At 37.1% G+C, this 20,847-nt stretch overlaps 3 protein-coding genes across 3 annotated transcripts; 2 read left to right on the top strand and 1 right to left on the bottom strand.

Annotated features, from left to right (window-relative positions):
• The first annotated feature begins 559 nt into the window (after positions 1-559).
• On the top strand, positions 560-2,851 carry LOC145620231 (purple acid phosphatase 2-like). The gene is made up of 8 exons (XM_081674868.1): positions 560-831; positions 950-1,150; positions 1,258-1,369; positions 1,483-1,712; positions 1,794-1,932; positions 2,021-2,241; positions 2,340-2,461; positions 2,566-2,851. The coding sequence occupies exons 1-8, from the start codon at positions 628-630 to the stop codon at positions 2,756-2,758; spliced, it is 1,422 nt and encodes a 473-aa protein (XP_081530994.1). The 5' UTR covers positions 560-627; the 3' UTR covers positions 2,759-2,851.
• Positions 2,852-3,377: 526 nt separating this feature from the next.
• On the bottom strand, positions 3,378-9,585 carry LOC145620230 (sugar carrier protein C-like). Its single transcript, XM_081674866.1, has 3 exons — positions 9,450-9,585; positions 8,988-9,310; positions 3,378-4,478 (listed from the first exon to the last, which is right to left on the bottom strand). Exons 1-3 carry the CDS (start codon positions 9,583-9,585, stop codon positions 3,378-3,380), a joined length of 1,560 nt encoding a protein of 519 aa, XP_081530992.1.
• Positions 9,586-11,596: 2,011 nt separating this feature from the next.
• LOC145621554 (purple acid phosphatase 2-like) lies at positions 11,597-15,397 on the top strand. The gene is made up of 8 exons (XM_081676282.1): positions 11,597-11,969; positions 12,269-12,469; positions 12,786-12,897; positions 13,042-13,271; positions 13,453-13,591; positions 14,368-14,588; positions 14,823-14,944; positions 15,032-15,397. The coding sequence occupies exons 1-8, from the start codon at positions 11,772-11,774 to the stop codon at positions 15,228-15,230; spliced, it is 1,422 nt and encodes a 473-aa protein (XP_081532408.1). The 5' UTR covers positions 11,597-11,771; the 3' UTR covers positions 15,231-15,397.
• Positions 15,398-20,847: the final 5,450 nt, after the last annotated feature.

Here is a 20,847-nt window from a genome sequence, read left to right as displayed (position 1 = left end):
GGAATTCTGCACCCAATCTCAATAAATTTTTGGTTCTTGATTAAGCAAAATGACTAGCACGCTAACCAATCAAAGTACGCTTGACTTGTGCTTGGAAATTGTTAGTTATATGCATACACCTGGGAGCGTGCCTGTTGACTTTGTACCGTGCTCTCGGGTGCATGTAATAAGACAAATAACTATTGACTTAAAGAAGCTACAACTTACGCATATAACCCACCAAAAAAAAAAATAAAAATAAAGAGCTTTGTACTTTGCTATTAATTTAAAAGGCTCTTTGATCAGAAAGATAATGTGAAATGTCCTTTTGACACCAAACTATGGAACTATCTAACAATTTGTTGGTCAACGGAAGTTAATTATTGTCACACATCCTAGTTTAACGGATGGCATCAGATGTGATTCTTCTTGGAAATTCAACTAATTAGTATATATACAGACAAAACTCATCTTTCTCAATGAGTATATTCTCAACTTCTATGGATATTCCACTTGATTTATTGGCCAATCAACAATTTTACACATATATTATCTTCAATAATTTTAATTTGGAAATTTCCATTTCATTGTTTTAATTATACATTTTGGAAATACTATATATATGTCTGCAGTGGTACCTCAAAGTTTATGCAATACAAAATGGGTGTGATGAAATTATATCCTAGTCCTTGCTCAGGTGCTCTCTTGGTTCTGGGATTAGTTCTGAATGTAGCAGTGGTTAGCAATGCAGGAAAATCAAGTGCTTTCGTCAGGAAAGTCGAAAAATCTGTTGATATGCCTTTGGACAGCGATGTTTTTAGACTACCTCCAGGACACAATGCTCCTCAACAGGTACCTCTCTTGATATCTTCCTACTAGCATTGATCGCGGTGTTTTGCTTTTTAGTCAATGCTTTGTATTTTTTGCTTCCTGATGTTGAGATTGTTTTTTCGGGTTGTATTGTTTGAAGGTTCATATAACACAAGGAGATCATGTTGGAAAGGGGGTGATTGTGTCGTGGGTTACTCCAATCGCGGCAGATTCTAGTTCAGTGGTGTATTGGACTGAAAACAGCCAACATAAGTACAAGGCTGAAGGCATAGTCACCAAATACAAGTACTACAATTACACTTCAGGTTACATTCATCACTGCACCATCGAAAACTTGGAGGTTAGCTACCTCGTCCTTGGTTTGATATGTTCTTTTTCGGTTTTGTCTTTTGAAATTTATAATATAATGATGTTTTTCTTGACTTTTGTGTATATAAACATTTGCAGTACAATGCCAAATATTATTACAAAGTTGGGACTGGAAATTATGCAAGAACTTTTTGGTTTGTGACTCCACCAGAAGTTGGTCCTGATGTACCATACACTTTTGGTGTCATAGGCAAGAAATTGAATTCTGACAAATAAAACTCCAAAAGAAGAGCTAAAATATATGGTTTGTATAGATTTTAGAAATAGTTTGATCATTCTTTGTTGTATTGAATAATTATGCAGGAGATCTCGGCCAAACATTCGACTCAAACATGACGCTTACACACTATGAGATGAATCCAACAAAAGGGAAGACCCTTCTTTTTGTTGGGGACCTATCTTATGCTGATCACTATCCATTTCATGACAATGTGAGATGGGACACTTGGGGAAGATTTGTTGAGAGGAGTGCAGCTTATCAACCATGGATTTGGACAGCCGGAAATCATGAACTTGATTATGCCCCTGAGATTGTACGCACTCTTAACATTTAGAAACAAGTATTGAAAGCACTCTTAACATGTACTTAAATTCTGATTTTATCTTCTCTGCAGAATGAAACAGAGCCCTTCAAGCCTTACACTCACCGATATCATGTACCGTATAAGGCCTCAGAGAGCACTTCTCCTTTATGGTATTCAATCAAGAGAGCTTCAGCATACATTATTGTCTTGTCCTCATATTCTGCATATGGTAAGAAGTATCAAAGCTATTATGTTGCTACCAAAATTAGTTCCAAAAGGAAAAAAGTCTTAATGTGATAAATGGAAATTCGATTTAGGTAAATACACTCCTCAGTATGAATGGCTTGAGAATGAGCTTCCTAAGGTAAACAGAAGTGAGACACCTTGGTTGATCGTCTTGGTGCACTCGCCATGGTACAACAGCTACAACTACCATTATATGGAAGGGGAGACCATGAGAGTCATGTATGAGTCCTGGTTAGTGCAGTACAAAGTTGACGTGGTCTTTGCTGGTCATGTGCATGCATATGAAAGATCTGTAAGTAATCTAAGTACAGTCTTCCATATATGCTCTGAATCATAGCATGAACATACATACAGTCTGTATGGTCTAATTAATTGTTTTCCATTTCACAGGAGCGAGTGTCTAATATCGCGTTCAACATCACAAATAACCTGTGCAACCCTGTAAAGGACCTTTCTGCCCCAGTATACATAACCATTGGTGATGGAGGAAATATTGAAGGATTAGCAACCAAGTAAGATCAAATTCAATTTATAACAATTCTTGGCTATAATTTTTCATATTCTTTGGTAAAGTGCTGAAGAAAATTGAGCTTATTTGGCCCTATTTTGCTTGCAGCATGACTGAACCCCAACCAAGTTACTCAGCTTACAGGGAGGCTAGTTTTGGGCATGGAACATTCGATATAAAAAATCGAACTCATGCTCACTTCAGCTGGCACCGTAACCAAGATGGTTACTCTGTCCAAGCCGATTCCATGTGGCTACACAACAGATACTGGATGCCTGAGGACAATTCCTCTGACCATTGATGTTGATCACAACAGAAAGAGTTTTTTCTTCTCACCGAATAATTTCATTAACTTGTGTATTCCATTTTGTATCATACATTCATACAGTAACTCTTTGTTGGTGCATCCTATTCCTATGTTGATTTTACATCATTCACTAAACAAATTTGCAATTTTAAAAAATATATACAAGTTCTGATAGCAGCAATCAGAAAAGTGTTGGTTAAAATATTGTTGTGATTCCTCATTTTATGCAATTGTAGTCTTCTTCCCAGCCTTTCTCTATCCTTGCTATAAATCTTCCATAATCTTGATCAGTCATCACTTTACATGAGATGACCGAGGTTGGAATTCTCGAGTACTAGGTTATTTGTTAGGTAAGCTTAAGAAGGTAAAGTTACTAATATACGTTCTAAGTAATGCAACTGTTTTGGATCTGCTTGATGCTTCTATTTCTACTTTGGTTGCCTAAAAATCAACAATACGTATGGAAAACAAATTCTGCACAAAGATTTGAAATCCAATTTATTCTGCCAGTAATGAGCAACAAATAAAGAAATAAGTAGCAAACAGTGAATATTAGCATGAATGAAGTAAATAAAACTCTTCTGTCAGTCTAATGGACACAGTCGGATAAGGTTCAATTGATGCTTTTAGGAGGCTGCCCGTTCTTGGCCATCTCAAGGTCATCATCATCAGGGATGAAGCGGCACCAGAACCAGTGATTTCTCCACACAATACTCATTTCCTCAATGGGTATGCCCTTGGTCTCAGGTAGAAAGAAGTAGATAAACACGGACATAACAAAGATGAAGAAGGCAAAGAAGAGGAAGAGCCCAAACTTGAGGTGGCAAAGCATGGTGAGAAAGACTTGAGTCACAACGAAAGTGAAGAACATGTTGACTGATACATTGATACTTTGTGCTGCAGAACGGATTTCCAAAGGGAAGATCTCACTTGGCACGAGCCAAGCAAGTGGACCCCAGGACCAAGCAAAGGCACAGACATACAAGCATATGCAGAGCACAATCGGCATTGCATACCATTGGGGAAGTTGTGCTGCTGGGTTGCCACTCACCCCAAACTTAACTCCTATAAAAATCGCGACAACTACTTGACAGATGAACATCTGAATCCCACCTTGCAGAAAAAGGAGCCTTCTTCCCCATTTATCCACACCATAGATGGAAACAAAAGTGGCCAACACATTGAAAGCACCAGTGATCACAGCAGACATTAGCGAAGCATTGTCATGAAATCCAATAGTCTTGAAAAGAACGGGGGCATAAAACATGATGATATTGATACCAGTAAACTGCTGGAAGAAAGGAATCGCGATTGCCATTGTAAGATGAGGCCGGTACTTTCTTTGCACCAGGTTTTTCCAAGGATGATCCACCTTATTCGAGGCCTTACTAGCTTCCACTAAGTCATTGAATTCCTTGTCTACTTCTTGAATTCCTCGAATCCTCCTTAGGTTCTCGATGGCCTTGTCATACATTCCTCGCTCAATCAAGGAGTTAGGAGTGTCAGGGAGAACGATTGACCCGATAATGATGATCATAGCAGGGATTGTGGCTCCTCCTAAGCTCAACCTCCAACCCCAGTCATCAATCTTGGCAAAGAAATAGTTGACAACATTGGCTACTAATATACCAATTGTGATTGAGAGTTGGAAGACAATATTCAATGCTCCTCTGTACTTGTATGGAGCCATCTCAGCTAAGTAGAGTGGTACTGACTATTATATGCACATGATCACACAATGATACAAATTAAGCATAAATCAGTAATACTCCCTCCGTTTCGAGTTACTCGCAACAATTACTATAATTGGCCGGTTCACATTACTTGCAACAAAATTTTTTTTTTCCTTTTTTAGTAACTTTTTAACTGCGAAATGTCGATATTGCCCTTACTTATTTTTCTTAATATGTTTAATTATTTTATAACCTAAATTACTTACTAATTAATCCTAACACTTAATCTAACCATTCCCACCAAAAATTAATCCCCCCTTTCTTATTTCTTCTGAAATCTTCCATCTCCCAACTACCCTCATTGATTAACTTGCATTCAATTCTCCTTGAATACGATGCCCTGTTTGAACAAAATCTGGAGAATTCTCCAGAAATCCCTCACAAACCCTAGATCTACTTTCGAATTCTCTCTTCTCTCTCCTCGGAAAGCTTTCGCCTCTCTCTGAATTCCTCTCTGAAACCCTAATCTCTTTCCCAAAAATGAGTTCCCTCCCTAAGGAAAAGGAGTCCCAAGGTGCGAAGAAAGATGACGATGTGCCGGAGTCCACGCTGTACAAATGTCAGCGCGGCACTGGGATCCTGAAACCAGTGCGCCGCTGCACCATGGCCTATGCCAGGTACCGTCTTGGGAAGATTGGGGCTAAACTTCATCCTACCACCTCAAGTGACGAAGAGGATGATGCTGCAGTTGAAGAACCACCCACCCCCACTGTCGTTGAGGCTGAAATTACACCAGATCTAGGGGCTGGTGGTTCTGCGGCTGCGAAGGAAGTGGTTGAGGGCGAAGAAAACCCTTCCGAGGAGGCAGATCTGGTGGAGGAGGTCAGGACAGAGGCCGACCTTGCTGTGGCTGTTGTCCCTGAGTCCCCTGAACCCGTCGCTCGTGTTCTTCCTGACTCCCTGAAGAGATCTGCTGCTGGTGGGTCTTCTGGACGGAAGAAGAGGGTCCGATCTGTGCTGACGGAGGACTGCAGCAACTGGGACCCTGTGTACATGGCGTGGTTGAGGGAGAAATACCCTGATGACTTCCCTCCCAGTAACTGAACTCGCAGCGTAACAATTCTTCTCTCTTTCTGTTTTGTTATAATGCTCTGTTTCAGTTGATTTCATGTTTGTGATGTGTGGGTGACTGTATGAGTCCCAGCAGTTAGGGTTTGTGATATTTTGATGATTTCTAGGACTCCCACCAGTTAGGGTTTTGTGTTGATTATGCTATTGTGTTGATGGTTCATTTCAACCCAGTACTTTGTGCTTGATCATGCTGTGGTTTATGTTGTTGTTCTCTGTTTGTGTTGTTTGTGATGGACTGGAGGCAGTTGATGGTGCATGTTTGTGTTGTATGAGTCCCATTGGCCTTGTGCTCTCTTTCTGTTGCTGCATGATGTACCTTATGGTTGGTGATATGAGTCCCTGTTGCCTTATATGTCCCTGTATGCTGTTGGTGCTATGAGTCCCTTTTAATTCATGCATCACTGAACTAAGTTGTGTCCATATGATGAAGGGACTCATCTGACAGCAACCACTACGTAGGGGATGCTCCAGCAACCTCAATTGAGGTTGTTGTGGAGGAACCCTTGTGAGTGTGTTAGCCCTGTTTAAAACAATCCCATCTGATGGACAATATTGTTTGTGTAATTTTTGTCATTCAATTTCATTATGTGGACACTTTACAAAAGTCCTCACACATGTTCCATACACATAATTGACTGCCTTCCTAAGTTACTCTATTCTATGTACCAAAATACACATAACCAATACATTTAAAAGCATATTCAAAAAACAAAAAACTTAAAAGGTTAATTGGTTATGTGTGGCAGTCAGTCACCTTGTGTAGTTGTTGAAGCATGCTTGTATGATGTGCTTTTCCTTTACAAAAAATAGCTATACTTGAGTCCTTGATCCATGTTAATCTGCATCCACTTCCATGTCTTGAGTCCCTTCCATATGATGCCCTGTTGGATCCACAAAAAGAGTGTTGAGATAGTGTACTGTGTCTTTGATGAGGTCCCTGTCAACTTCTTGTATGTCTTCTAGTGTGCCTTCCCTGTCTTGTCTTGCCTTAGCCATGTGGGGGGGGGTTGAAGTTATTTCCTCCCCTCTTTTCCAATATTTTGACCATGCATGACTGTAGAGTGATCCATGTATACCTATTGAGGTTTGGATCAAAAACCTGAAAAGCCTCAGCCACTTTTTCCAAAAGTTCATCCAAATTCTTTGGGAATGATTGATATTGGATTGATTGTATCACCCTAAACAGACCTAGGTCTAGTACATTAAGGTCAGGGGATTGGGCAGGTTGGTAAACAAATTGGATGTTAAATCCATTAGCTTGAGTTGCAGCCTGAAATTCTTCATCCCTTGGAATTTGATGTGGCCTTGCATTATCCCATTGAATGATTATGTTGTTTGACAATTGTGGTGGCCATTGCTCATGAATTGTTGGAATGATGTGCTGTAGTATCATGTCCCTAATAGCTTCCCTGTTTACACTTTGTATGGCTTTGGTTTCCATGGTTCCAGCATCTCTGTTTTTGCTTTTTTTCTTAGCCAACTCATACTTCACAAAAGGGAATAACCCATATTTCCCAGAGTGAAGCATTGTCCCTTCCTCATTATATAGTGGCTTCCCAACCATTCCCATAAACATGGCCTTTAGTTTGAACCTCTTTGACTGTTGTGCTCTGTATGGTGTTTCAATTCCTCATTTGGTGTGAGGTAGAAAGTCCTTGTCTCTGGGTTCAAATAGAACCACTTCTCATCAATGTGAATATGATGCTGAAAATCCATGAAAGTTGGGTTCCCTATACTTGGAATAGGGTTCACATAACTTAACACCCATTTCAACCTTGCTACTTTGTGATTATCACTAAGAGCTGGGTGGTTTGTTGCTGTTACTGCCCTTAGTCTGCCTTTTTTTTTCAATCTATGAATGACAACATGTGCCACATTCAATGCAGCAGCATAACTTCTGTTAGTTGTTCTCTTGTATAGTGGGACAGACATAAGCCACTCATCTGAGTATTCCTTTGGTTTAGGGCCTGTTTTGCCTAATTTCTTGCTTCTCACATCAACCACATTCCCCAGCTGCATCTGTTTTTTGATTTCTTTGAACCATCTGCTTGTAGTAGACTTATGAACTTGATGTTTGTGTGCTAATGAGGTTAGTAAACCTCTTGGAAGTGAGTCCCCTTCCATGTGAAGCAAAATATCATCTACAATCTGTCTCTTTTCCTCAATGTTGAGCTCTCTGCGTTCCCTTCCATTTTGTTGTTGTTGCTGATTATCATTTTCTGATTCTGAGTCAGAGTCCCCAGCATTTATGCCTTCATGATGTTGTTGTTGCTGCTGTGCCTGATTTCCTTCTGACCCTGAATGTGTGCTGTTGGTATCACTTGATTCATCTGTGAAATGCTCCATCAGTATTTGGTTGATGTCAAAAAAATCATCAAAGATTTCTTCTTCCATGAGTCCCCTTTATATTTTGCAGATCTGGTGGTAGGTGATGAAGTGGAGGTGCCTGGTTTTTTTTTGGAAGCTTTCAGTGGAGCCTAATTTCTGTACAAAGAACAGAAGCTGCAACTAACTCAGCTTAGGAATTAGGAGTAGTTAATGGTGTTGATGGTTTTTGTAATTTTGAACAACGTTGCTCATGGTTTCTGTAATCTCTAACTAGTAAACAATGTTTTCCCTTCCCCCCCCCCCCCTATTCCCAAACTGTTCTAATGAATGAATAGGGGGGAATGAATCTGAAATGTGCCCTTTATATGGGGCTTTTGTTTGAAAAAAGGGGTGGATTTGAAATTTCATGAAATTTGAACTTGTTTTTAAAAATTTGGTGAAAATGTTGGAGGGAAACAAATTTTCCCCCAAATCTGTCAGCCACAAAAGGAAAAAGGGAGGGAATAAAATCCCACCCACATTTTCCCTCACATGTTCCCACTACTTTTTTTGGGACCACATTACTTTCCCTCCACTTTCTCTCTCTTTAATTACATACCCCTCCCTCTAATTAATCACCCTCCAATCTTTTGCCTAGGAGTCCGCAATGCCCATGTTTGTTGCGAGTAACTCGAAACGGAGGGAGTAATATAATTACTAGTATAAGATTTATTGAACTATCTTAAAAGTATACTGTATAATTAAATTTATAATAGACTTAGAGTTTAAATGCTACCTCCGTTAACTTTTAGTTGCAACTTAACTTTTAATTGCAACTTTGAAATAGTTTATATCTCACAAATAATACCCAAAGTTGCAACTAAAAGTTAACGGAGGTAGTATATAAAATTCCTTGGAATAATGTGCATGTTTATCAATAATATGATCATAACATACCACACCAAAAAAAAATTCTGTGAAATTCTAAAATATGACAACTTTTTCGTGACATCTTAGAATAAAATAAACAAGTATTTAAGTACTCGCCTGCACTGTCTAACTTGTGATGTGTAATTAATTAATTTGTTAATTAAGTTATTAATTACTAGTACCTGATTAGCAAATCCAACACCAAAGCCGAGAAGCGCGCGGCCAATAATCAGCATAGCTACATTTTGTGCAAAAGCATTGATGATAGCACCGGAACAAAAGAGAAGACCTCCAAATAGCATGGATCTTCTTCTACCCAATTTTCTTGTCACAGTTGAAGCAACCAAAGAAGCTAACAAAGCTGTTACATATAATGTTGAAGTAAATAATGTCACAGTTTCACTATTAAATTTGCAATACTGGTTTGTTGAAGTGTCTAGTTTTTCTTTCTTGTAAACTGATGGGAAAAATTCCTTTAGAAAGGATGGCATAGATGTCACGCCCCCTAAAAAATAAAGACGTACAAAACAACACGTTAGAAATACACGAGCATTAGTAACTTTAATCATTAGCTATTTTTCTATCACGTATGCAATACTTTATTTTGAGACAAATGAAGTATATATTCTGTTGTGTATTATTACCTGAAATTCCAATATCGTAACCAAAAATCAAACCACCCATAGCCGCGACAATGCATGTTGCTAGCACGAAAGGTGTTGCGTTTCCGGGGTACTCTTTCTGATCTTGAGGAACAAATCCTTCTGATGGTATTGGCATGTTGTTTTTCTTTGAAAGTAAAGAGCTAAAGTTAAGGGAATTGAAATAAAGAGTGTGTTTTAACAAATATTTCGTGTAATAGCTAGTTTTGGATCATTGAAAAGGGATATGATAATGTTTTTTTTTGCAAATAAATGAAGGGTGTATTTATAATACATAAAGTATGCATATTTTTGGAATTTTTATTTAAGAGGAAATGTTTTTGGAAACTTGGCATACCACAACGAGAAAAGTTTACACGTACGTTTGATAGATAATCTAGACGTGGTGCATGCATCAAATATGGGAACTGTAGACGTAATTGCCATTTATTTTTTTTTGGACATATTAGTAATTGCCATTATTACTGCCGAGAAAGATGAAGAGAAAGTGAAAAGAGTAAACAAATACTTGGCAAGTTTCTAAAAAAAATTGTCTTGGAGTACACTGTAAATATTGCTCATTTGTTCTTCTAATTATTAATTTCCTTTTTGTGTGTTTGCTCTCTTAGATTTGACAAGAATAGCTATAAAAAATTAAAAATATTTCATTAGTAGTATCACGTGTTTTATCCATTATAATGTACGGAGTACTTCGTATATAGTAAGTTGCTGAACATTACTTAATCTACCCACTTGGTAGGATTAATTTAAAATATGGTTTAAATTCAAATTTGGTTCAACATCAAGACACCTAGTTCGGGTTCAATTTGTGTTTAAGTTCATAATTTTGCAACCAAATGTATAGATATCATTGATTTCATTATTTGTGATTGGACTTATTAGTAATGGGCTTTACGGGCTGGCCGTCACGAATAGTTCTCTAAGAGGCCCATTGATTACTGTGTGTTTGCTAGAACTCCGTACATGCTTTGAATCAGATAATGTGAAATTATGAAGTTCCTAATTGACTTATTTGAACATAAGAAAAAACTATTTGTATATCAGAATTGTCATGACAAAATAAAAACATGTGAATCCAACATCATTTATAACTTTTAGGTTTTGATTAAACTTTTATAGACGACCACAAAAGAGATTCAATGAGGCATTTCTTTCTCGTGAAAGGCTTTACCTTCTAAGGTGCATCATTTGTTTATTTTTGAGGAACGAGGCATTACATTTTTTTTTTTAAGTAAAATACAGGGAAAATTAGGAACGTTTTCTCACAAGACCGTAACCTAATTTGTCAAAAAGTAAAAAAAAAAAAAAAAAACTTGTTGTCCATAAATGGATCATGTGTCGGAGTAGAATAGCCCAAAGAAGCAACATAATCTGCTGCTCGATTTCCTTCACGGTAAATGTGGCGGGAGTCAAAAGCCACAAATGGCTCGAGAATCTTGGTGACGTCGGCCATGAGCAGTTGCAGTTTCCAAGGGCAATTGAAATTTCCCTGTAAAATATTAATAACAGTTAGGTTCGAGGCATTACATTAGGAGGAATGAGGTTTTTTTTTTTGACGGGAAGAATGAGATCTTTATGTCCTCAACTCTTAAAGAGTCCCTATTATTTATTATCGGGCGATTGGCGTATCTCGCATATGGCATAGCCAATTGAAGTTCCATTGCAAATCTATAAATTAAAAAATTTTATAAAGAAAACCAATATATCAGAATTTATTTGTAAATTGTTATATACTCCATCCTATTCTGATCGACCAACCAAACAAGAAATTGGCAAAAATTTAATAAATTTCCCCCTTTTTACACTTTAATAGTCGAATTCTTTATTTCTTTAGTACTTATTTGGTAACAATGCCCAATCGTGGGAATAAATAAAAGAATAACAAACCAAAAATCTAGTAAGATTACAACCTTCATCAATTGATCAACTGTTACCTTTTTCTAAAAGCAATGCAAAAGAGTCGCATTTAGATAATAACGGCCCAAACCTTATCATCCCTACGCAATCCCAAGATTCTCATAATTCAAAGTCAAAAGTTGACTCTCACAATCATTGAAAGATACCCATACTTGTTTTAAATATATTTATCAACCAATAATCAATTACATAAATCATATATTCACATTATATGCGATTTTATACTCTCTGAATATTCTTTTTGATTTGTTATTCTTTTATTTATAAGCAATATTTTCCTATTTAACAAAGAAAGCACAAATGCTATAAATATAAGTAAATAATAAAAGGGGAGGAATATACGAAATTTTGGGGATAATTTTCTCCAAAATTTCAAATTGAATAGAAATGGCTCCATTTCAATCATCCTCCCAATTTAGTTCAATTTTATGCGTTTTTGTTGTTCTGGGTTTGATTTTAAACCAAGCTTTGATTTGTCATGGAGGAAAAACAAGCAATTTTGTCAGAAAAGTGGAAAAAACAATTGATATGCCTCTTGATAGTGATGTCTTCTCTGTTCCTCCAGGCTACAATGCTCCCCAACAGGTTCGTTTCTTTCCCTCCATTAATCATTACTCGTAGTTGTAATTAAAGCCGTATGGAAGTGATGTAGACGAAATTTGATCCGAGGTCTTGTGTACCATCCCGAGTCCTCACATTCTTATTTTATGATTATATTAATACCCATTTAGCTGTTTGTTAGTGAAATTTGATTTATAATCCAAAGTTTGCATCTTTTCACTCAAATGAATTATGGGTATTGCCTGAATTTGGATATAATCATCTCTTTTTTTGAATTATAAAAATTAATTAAATGTATTTCGGTATTTAAATTGTGTATGAAGGTTCATATTACTCAAGGAGATCATGAAGGAAAAGCAATGATTGTTTCATGGGTAACAATGGAGGAACCAGGTTCAAATGAGGTGGTTTACTGGAAAAAGAATAGCGAGAAGAAGAAATCTTCTAAGGGTAAAGTGTCCAAGTACAAGTATCATGATTATACTTCTGGGTATATTCATCACTGTACCCTAAAAAATTTGGAGGTTAGATTTTGAACCTGTTATTTTAATTCAGTACTTAAGTACTAGAAATTGTTGTTATTATTTCATGTTTGCTAACTAATTGTAAATAAATGTTTGTTGAGAGTATTCAATTATTAATAGTGTTACCTGATTCGCTAATCCCACAAAACGTACAAATTGGTACAATAGAACGATTTTCGTGTCGTATTTTGTGTATGTTACCTGTTTTGTCAAATATCCTTATGAATCTGTACATGCATTATTATAATTGACATGGAGTATTATAGTGTAATAGTACATTAATTGATTAGCACATCGTTTTTGGAATGTTTTGCAGTATGACACGAAATATTACTATGAAGTAGGTGTTGGACAAAACCCAAGAACATTCTGGTTCAAGACTCCACCTAAAGCTGGTCCTGATGTTCGTTACGCTTTTGGTCTTATAGGTAACTATTTTTGATCTTCAGTATTCATGTATCTTTGAGAATGACTAATACTTCCTCGATTTTGTTTAATATGATTGTCTTTTGTACATGATATGTTTCTGAAGTTCATTACCCTGATCCAATTAGTGTGAGTCATTTTTGCAGGTGATCTAGGACAAAGTTATGATTCAAACGCGACTCTAACTCATTATGAGCAAAACCCGATCAAAGGGCAAACTGTTTTGTTTGTCGGGGATCTTTCATATGCAGATAATTACCCAAATCATGATAATAACAGATGGGATTCTTGGGCTAGATTTGTTGAGAGAAACGTCGCCTACCAGCCCTGGATTTGGACTGCAGGGAATCATGAGATTGATTTTGCCCCTGAAATAGTATGTACTTCAACCTTTGTATCCTGTAAACTTATTCTTTGGAAAACCAAATAAGTTAAGTAAATTAGGCTTCTAGAAACCAGTTTTCTTGCATTTACATAGTTTCCATATTCTAACTTGTCTTCAGTTTGCACACTGCTAAGCTATACAGAATAACTTACTATCAGCTATGTTGTGACAGGGTGAAACAAAGCCTTTCAAGCCATTTAAGAACCGATATCCCACACCTTACAAAGCATCAAACAGTACAGCTCCGTTTTGGTACTCAATCAAGAGAGGCCCTGCTTACATAATTGTTCTATCATCATACTCTGCATATGGTAAAGTCCTTAATCTCCTTCTTAAAGTAAAAAGTACATAAGTATATTGATAACTTTGGCTTTTATTTGCGCAATTTAGCTATGCTTGAGAAGTTGATGGGTCTGTTTTAAGGATGATTCTAAAATGTTTGAAGCTTGTTCACTGATTGTTTTGAATAATTATCATCTCATATTCGGAATTTGACCATACATACTGGTTGTTCTGTAATAATGGGAATATAAGATTTGGTATTTGTAATAGACCAACATTAGGAAGGGTATTTTGGGAAGTCTAATGCTTTTAGGGTAGTAGTCCTTGACTCCTTTGCCTTAGTATAAATAGGGGATAGTATATGAACTAAGACATCATGTGAATTGTGAGGAAAAATGTGAGAGTAGTAACCTCAAGTTACTAGGAGAGTGATAACCTAAAGTTATCAAGAGAGTGATAGCCTTAAGCTATTAATCTATCCTTTTGTACCCAAATTCTGCCATTATCAATCTAAATTATCAAGCTTTTATATCTTAATTAGTCCTTAAATCAGAAAGTACCAAGTCAGTCCATAACAGTATTGCTCCCAAATGTCAGACTAATGCTTGGACAGTGTCTCTCTGCATTTTAATACTTCTCAGCTCTTGTGTAGTTACAAAGACCATCAAAGTTCAAAGTATCATGTTTGATATCAAAGCCTTGCTTGTTTTACGACTCTTTGTGTTTAGAGTATAGAACAACTCTCTCTATTGGAAATTATTCTTTTTACATTCTCCGTATTATAACTGTAATTAATCCTTTGCAGGAAAGTACACTCCGCAGTATAAATGGCTTGAGGAGGAGTTACCAAAGGTTAACAGGAATGAGACTCCTTGGTTGATTGTTCTGGTGCATTCCCCATGGTACAATAGCTACAATTACCATTACATGGAAGGAGAGTCGATGAGAGTCATGTATGAGCCCTGGTTTGTCCAATACAAAGTTGATATCGTCTTTGCTGGTCATGTTCATGCTTATGAGAGATCTGTAAGTTCGATTTGTCTTTACTTAACTTAGGCTTCATTCTTGTTAACCAAAAGCCCCTTATTTGAACTTATTATTGCATTAACCCTTGTCTGAACTAATTTGAACGTACTTATTTTCTGATTAGGCGTTATTTTTCCTGGAAATTAATTATTTAGGCAAAAGAACAAAGCCAACTAATAGAAATGAATTTAGTAGTCTGCCTTTCCTATATTTAACTTTTGAAATGAAATGCAGAGACGTATATCAAATATTGGATACACCATTGTCAACGGAGAATGCAGACCAGTTGAAGACCAATCTGCTCCAGTTTACATAACAATAGGAGATGGAGGAAATCTAGAAGGTTTAGCAACAAAGTAAGACAACTACACCAATTTATTGTGTTTATGAATCAAATACCATTCCCCTCTTAATAGTGGCCCTAACATCATATAAATCTGCAGTATGACAGAACCACAGCCATTCTACTCAGCTTTTCGAGAAGCCAGCTTCGGACATGCCGTTCTTGATATTAAGAATCGGACTCATGCTTACTATAGTTGGCATCGTAACCAAGATGGTTCCGCTGTGAAAGCAGATTCAATGTGGTTTTTCAATAGATTCTGGCATCCTGTGGCCGAATCTGTTGGTGCTGTTATTTGATACTATGTATTCTTCAACATACTGCAAGGTGCCTCGTTTTCTCATCGATTTCCTTTTTTCCTTTGTGTGCTTTGTTAGGTGTAATTGTTTTACCTTAATGATCATAAGGCATAAGCTGTAAACTAATGGTAGAGTAATAAAGATTACATAAAGCATACAGTTTTCAATTCCCCTGTATTCGCTTTCAGCTATCTGAACCTGATGTTATCATAAGAAAACTTTATGCCTGTTACTTGTTGATGAACAAGTAAATTCCGCTAATTAACAGAAACGTGGCCTACGAGTTTCTCTTTTATGGTAAAGGAAATACTTGCTTTCTCTGAAATTCTAAGCAAAAATTATACTGTAAACATATATAGCTTATGGTACCAACTGTGTACACACCTACATGTTAATTGAAAGCAGAGTTTTTAAGGATTTAGTTAAGGTGCTACAATTTTACATCATACTCGTATATTGTTTATACGGGAAAGGATGAAAGGCAATACACTTAAAAGTGTTTGCAGATTCTATCCCTCTACATCTCCTCCAGCAGATACTGAGGGATGAAATCCGCAAATGAGTTGCAAAATTGCAACTTTAGAGTTTTAGTGATAGAGAAAGTGTCTCCGATTCTTCAAACTCTGCTGGAGGGGGTTCATTCAGATCAAAAATCTTTGCTTTATTGACTGCTAAGAGAGCTTGCACTATAATTAAATTTTTCCCATCCACTTGGGACATACAGTGGCTTGTCTCTTCAACAGTTTGAGATCCTTTGTGCACCATTTGTGCCAGAAAGCCTTTGGGTTTCCACACCCTTTTCTTCCTGTACCTTTTCTTTTGATGGATTGAGCTTTCGGTTTCTGAGCATGTCACTAAAGATAGGAGCTCAAGATTTGAGGTCATTGAGGGGGTAAAAGGCGGTAATTTTTGGTGCTCAGGGATATGTTTCTTGGTAAGAGGTGATGTGGATTGTGTTCGATTCGGGTTAGATGGGCATTGGAAGGCAGAGTTTAGCTAGTGAACTTGACATGCTGCATTTGGCATACTTTGGGAGTGTTTTTGTGTTTGTTGAATGAGGGAAAGGGTGGTATTTGTAACCAGAATGACAGTCATGGCGGTGTAAGTGGCGCCATGGTGACCCTTGGTGGGCTGTACCTTGTATGTGGGATGAAGCAGAAGAGGAAAATAATTAAGAGAATTAATTTTGCAATAAAAAAGATTTTAACTGTATTTTTGAATATTTCAGTTTTGTTTCACTTGGGATTGGGATAGGCACTTTGGCTTTATATAGTGCTCAATAGAGGTCATTGCCGCGTTTGGTCTGACATGGTAAAGTTATGTACTTCATCTTTAAACAAGTATAGATGTCAATTAGCTTAGTTGGTTAAAATCTTGAGTTTTCATATATCTAAAGCCCGAACTCTGATTCCATCTACATACACCATCTTCCTGTTTGAACTCTTTGCATAGAGGTGATTAGATGATGGACCGGGCCAGACCAAGGTTTAAAAAGCAGCCCATCCATTTGGACAGGCCGGGCTAAACTTAAACAGCTCTAGAACTTTGCACCAACAAAAAATTCTCAATAAATGATCTCACTCACTGTAGCATTAATGGAAGGAACAAAAACGAGAACAATGGCTCAGATGTTCAGCTTGACTATGGAAAAATCTTTCTTGACTTTTGACTGAAGAACAAATTAATAGCAGTTCGTAGCTTAATAGAATATATAGAGTTTAGAGAGGAAGAAAGAAGAATATAAGACTTTGTGGTTGGTCATTAGGAGACATGCAGTTATTTGAGAGTAATACTCGGTCTTTCTTTGTTTTGACGAAAAACATTTTTTAGGAAATAGTTTATAATGAAGAATGGTTTGGAAAGCACAATCGTGAAAATAATTTTTCAGCAGAAGGAAGAAAATGAATGGAAAGGAAGAAAAGAATAATAAGGAGTAATTAATGACATCGGGCCTGAAACCTCAAAATTTTCCTCAAAAATCATGGATTATAGGCCTTCAATTTTGTAATTTTTTGACTTTTTTTCGCGTAGAAATAAATGCCGAGATCTTTACCATGGTCCCTAGTACCCTCTCAGAGTCCAATTGGGTCGGTAGAACCATCCAATATGCCCTTAAATGATCATTTTACCCGTTCAAAACTTGTAGTGGTTTTGTAAACTCAAGCCTACCACGGATGTTTATGACAACGTATAATGATTATATACGCTTTCAAAAGGCATTATATGACCTCGAGATGTATCCCATAGGATCTCAAGGTTTTTTGCCATCGGGCCCCAAAACTTCAAAATTTCCTCAAAAAGCGTGGATTATAGCCTTTAATTTTGTTATTTTTTTTTTATCTTTTTTCGTCAAAACCATGGTCCATAATACCTTTCGGAAGTCCAATTAGGACGGTGGAACCATTCAATATGCCCTTAAACGGACATTATACCCGTTCTCAACTTGTAATGATTTCGTAAACTCAAACCTACCATATACATTTATGACAACATATAATGATCATATATGGTTTCAAACGACATTATATGACACCAAGACATATCCCCAATGTTCTTAACACTTTTCGCCACCGGGCCCAAAACCTCAAAATTTTCTCAATAAGCGTGGATTATAGCCTTTAATTCCGTAATTTTTTAACCTTTTTTTGCAAGGAAATAAAAATTGTCGAGATGTTTTTCATGATCTCTAATATGCTCTGGGAGTCAAATTGGGTAGGTGGAACCATCCAATACGCCCTTAAACAGTCATTTTACCCGTTCACAACTTGAAGTGATTTCGTAAACTCAAGCCTACCACGTACATTTATATATGGTGTCAAATGGCATTATATGATCCCGAAATATATCCCCTAGAGCCTAAACACTTTTCGCCATCGGACCCAGAAACTTCTACATTTTCTCAAAAAGCGTGGATTATAGCCTTCAATTTTTTTAATTATTTGACCTTTTTTCGCCTGGAAATAAAAACTGGCGAGATTTTTACCATGGTCCTTAATACCCTCCGGGAGTCCAATTGGGTCGGTGGAACCATCCAATATACAATTAAACGGTCATTTTACCCGTTCACAACTTGTAGTGATTTGGTAAACTCAAGCCTACCACGGATGTTTACGACAACATATAATGATCATATATGATTTCAAATGGCATTATATGACACTGAGAAATATGCCCTAGGGTATCAACACTTTTCGCCGCCGAGCCCCAAAACTTCAAAATTTCATAAAAAAGCGTGGACTATAACCTTCAATGTTGTAATTTTTTGACCTTTTTTTGTCCGGAAATAAAAATTCTCGAGATTTTTTTGCATGGGTTGGTAGAACCATTTAATATGCCCTTAAACGATCATTTTAACCGTTTACAACTTACAGTTATTTCGTAAACGCAAGCCTACCTCAGACGTTTATGACAACATATAATGATTTATATATGGTTTCAGATGTCATTATATGACCCGAGATGTATCCATTAGGGTCCTGAAATTAAACCTCGAAATTTCCTCAAAAAGCGTGGATTATAGCATTCAATTTTGTAATTTTTTTTTATCCTTTTCGCCCGAAAGTAAAATTGTCGGGTGTTTACCATGGTCCCGAATACCCTCCGAGAGTACAATTGGGTCGGTGGGTTTACGTGTCACTACTTGTAGTGATTTCCTAAACTCAAACCTACCACGGACGTTTATGACAACATATAATGATCATATATGGTTTCAAACGGCATTATATGACCCCAAGATGTATCTCTTAGGGTCTCAATGCTTTTCGTCAATGGGCCCCAAAACCTCAAAATTTACTCAAAAAGCGTGGATTATAGCCTTCAATTTTTGACCTTTTTTTGTCCGAAAATAAAAATTGCCGAGATGTTAACCATGGTCCCTAATACCCTATGGGAGTCCAATTGGGTTGGTGGAACCATCCAATATGCCTTTAAATGGTCATATAATCTGTTTACAACTTGAAGTGACTTTGTAAAGTCAAGCCTACCACGTACGTAAGTACGTTTATGGCAACATATGATGATCATAAATGGTTTCAAACGGCAATATATGACTCCGAGATATATCCCCTAGGGTCTCAACAATTTTCGCCATCGGGCCCGGAAACCTCAAAATTTCTTCAAAAAGCGTGGATTATAGCCTTCAATTTTGTAATTTTTTGACCTTTTTTCGCCCGAATTTAAAAATTGCCGAGATGTTTACCATGGTCCCTAGTACCCTCAAGGAGTTCAATTGGGTCGGTGGAACCACCCAAGATGCCCTTAAACGTTCATTTAACCCGTTCACAACTTGTAGTGATTTCGTAAACTCAAGCCTACCACGGACGTTTATGACAATGTATAATGATTATATATGGATTCAAACGGCATTATATGACCTCGAAATGTATCCCCTAGGGTCTCCACACTTTACGCCAGTGGGCTCTAAAACCTTCTAAATTTCCTCAACAAGCGTTGATTATATCCTTTAATTATGTAATTTTTTGATATTTTTCGACCGGAAATAAAAAAATGCCAAGATATTTACCATGGTCCCTTATACCCTCCAGGAGTCCAATTGGGTTGATGGAACCATCAAATATGTCCTGAAACGGTCATTTTACCCGTTCGCAACTTGCACTGATTTCGTAAACTCAAGCCTACCACGGACGTTTATAAAAACATATAATGATCATATATGGTTTCAAACGGCATTATATGACCCCCGAGATGTATCCCTTAGCGTCTCAAGGCTTTTTATCAACGGCCGCTGAAACCTTAAAATTTACTAAAAAGAGTGGATTATAGCCTTCAATTTTGTAATTTTTTGACCTTTTTTTATCTGGAAATAAAAATTGCTGAGATGTTTACCATGGTCTAATACCCTACAAGAGTCCAATTGGGTCGGTGGAAACATCCAATATGCCCTTAAACGGTCATTTTACCCTTAAACGGTCATTTTACAACTTGAAGTGATTTCGTAAACTCAAGCCTACCACGTACGTTTATGACAACATATAATGATCATATATGGTTTCAAACGGCAATTTATGACCCCGAGATATATCCCCTAGGGTTCAACAATTTTCGCCATCGGGCCCCGAAATCTCAAAATTTCCTCAAAAAGTGTGAATTATAGTCTTCAATTTTGTAATTTTTTGACCTTTTTTCGCTCGGAAATAAAAATTGCCGAGATGTTTACCATGGTCCCTAGTACCCTCAAGGAGTTCAATTGGGTCGGTGGAACAATCTAATATGCTCTTAAACGGTCATTTTACCCGTTCACAACTTGTAGTGATTTCGTAAACTCAAGCCTACCACGTACGTTTATGATAACGTATAATGATTATACTACGTATATGGTTTCAAACGACATTATATGATCTCGAGATATTTCCCCTAGGGTCTCCACACTTTTCGCCACCTGGCTCTAAACCTCAAAATTTTCTCAAAAATCGTTAATTATAGCCTTAAATTTTGTAATTTTTTGATTATTTTTCCCCGAAAATTAAAATTGCCGAGATGTTTGCCATGGTCCCTAATATCCTCCGGGAGGCCAATTGGGTCGATGGAACCGTCGAATATGTCCTGAAACGGTCATTTTACCCGTTCGCAACTTGCACCGATTTCGTAAACTCAAGCC

The sequence above is a fragment of the Chenopodium album genome, chromosome 27 (genome assembly GCF_948465745.1).
Source record: "Chenopodium album chromosome 27, dcCheAlbu1.1, whole genome shotgun sequence".
Taxonomy (NCBI): Eukaryota; Viridiplantae; Streptophyta; class Magnoliopsida; order Caryophyllales; family Amaranthaceae; genus Chenopodium; species Chenopodium album.
The sequence above is the reverse complement of the archived record's forward strand: the minus strand, read 5'-3'. Positions and strand labels throughout refer to the sequence as shown.

Coding starts and splice junctions, on each gene's coding strand:
- LOC145620231 (XM_081674868.1), top strand. CDS start 628: ATGCAATACAAAATGGGTGTGATGAAATTATATCCTAGTCCTTGCTCA. Junction 1,713..1,793: donor TTGATTATGCCCCTGAGATT/GTACGCACTCTT, acceptor TCTTCTCTGCAG/AATGAAACAGAGCCCTTCAA. Junction 1,933..2,020: donor GTCCTCATATTCTGCATATG/GTAAGAAGTATC, acceptor AATTCGATTTAG/GTAAATACACTCCTCAGTAT.
- LOC145620230 (XM_081674866.1), bottom strand. CDS start 9,585: ATGCCAATACCATCAGAAGGATTTGTTCCTCAAGATCAGAAAGAGTAC. Junction 9,311..9,449: donor TTACGATATTGGAATTTCAG/GTAATAATACAC, acceptor TTTATTTTTTAG/GGGGCGTGACATCTATGCCA. Junction 4,479..8,987: donor GTGTTGGATTTGCTAATCAG/GTACTAGTAATT, acceptor TGCATATAATAG/TCAGTACCACTCTACTTAGC.
- LOC145621554 (XM_081676282.1), top strand. CDS start 11,772: ATGGCTCCATTTCAATCATCCTCCCAATTTAGTTCAATTTTATGCGTT. Junction 13,272..13,452: donor TTGATTTTGCCCCTGAAATA/GTATGTACTTCA, acceptor ATGTTGTGACAG/GGTGAAACAAAGCCTTTCAA. Junction 14,945..15,031: donor CTAGAAGGTTTAGCAACAAA/GTAAGACAACTA, acceptor ATAAATCTGCAG/TATGACAGAACCACAGCCAT.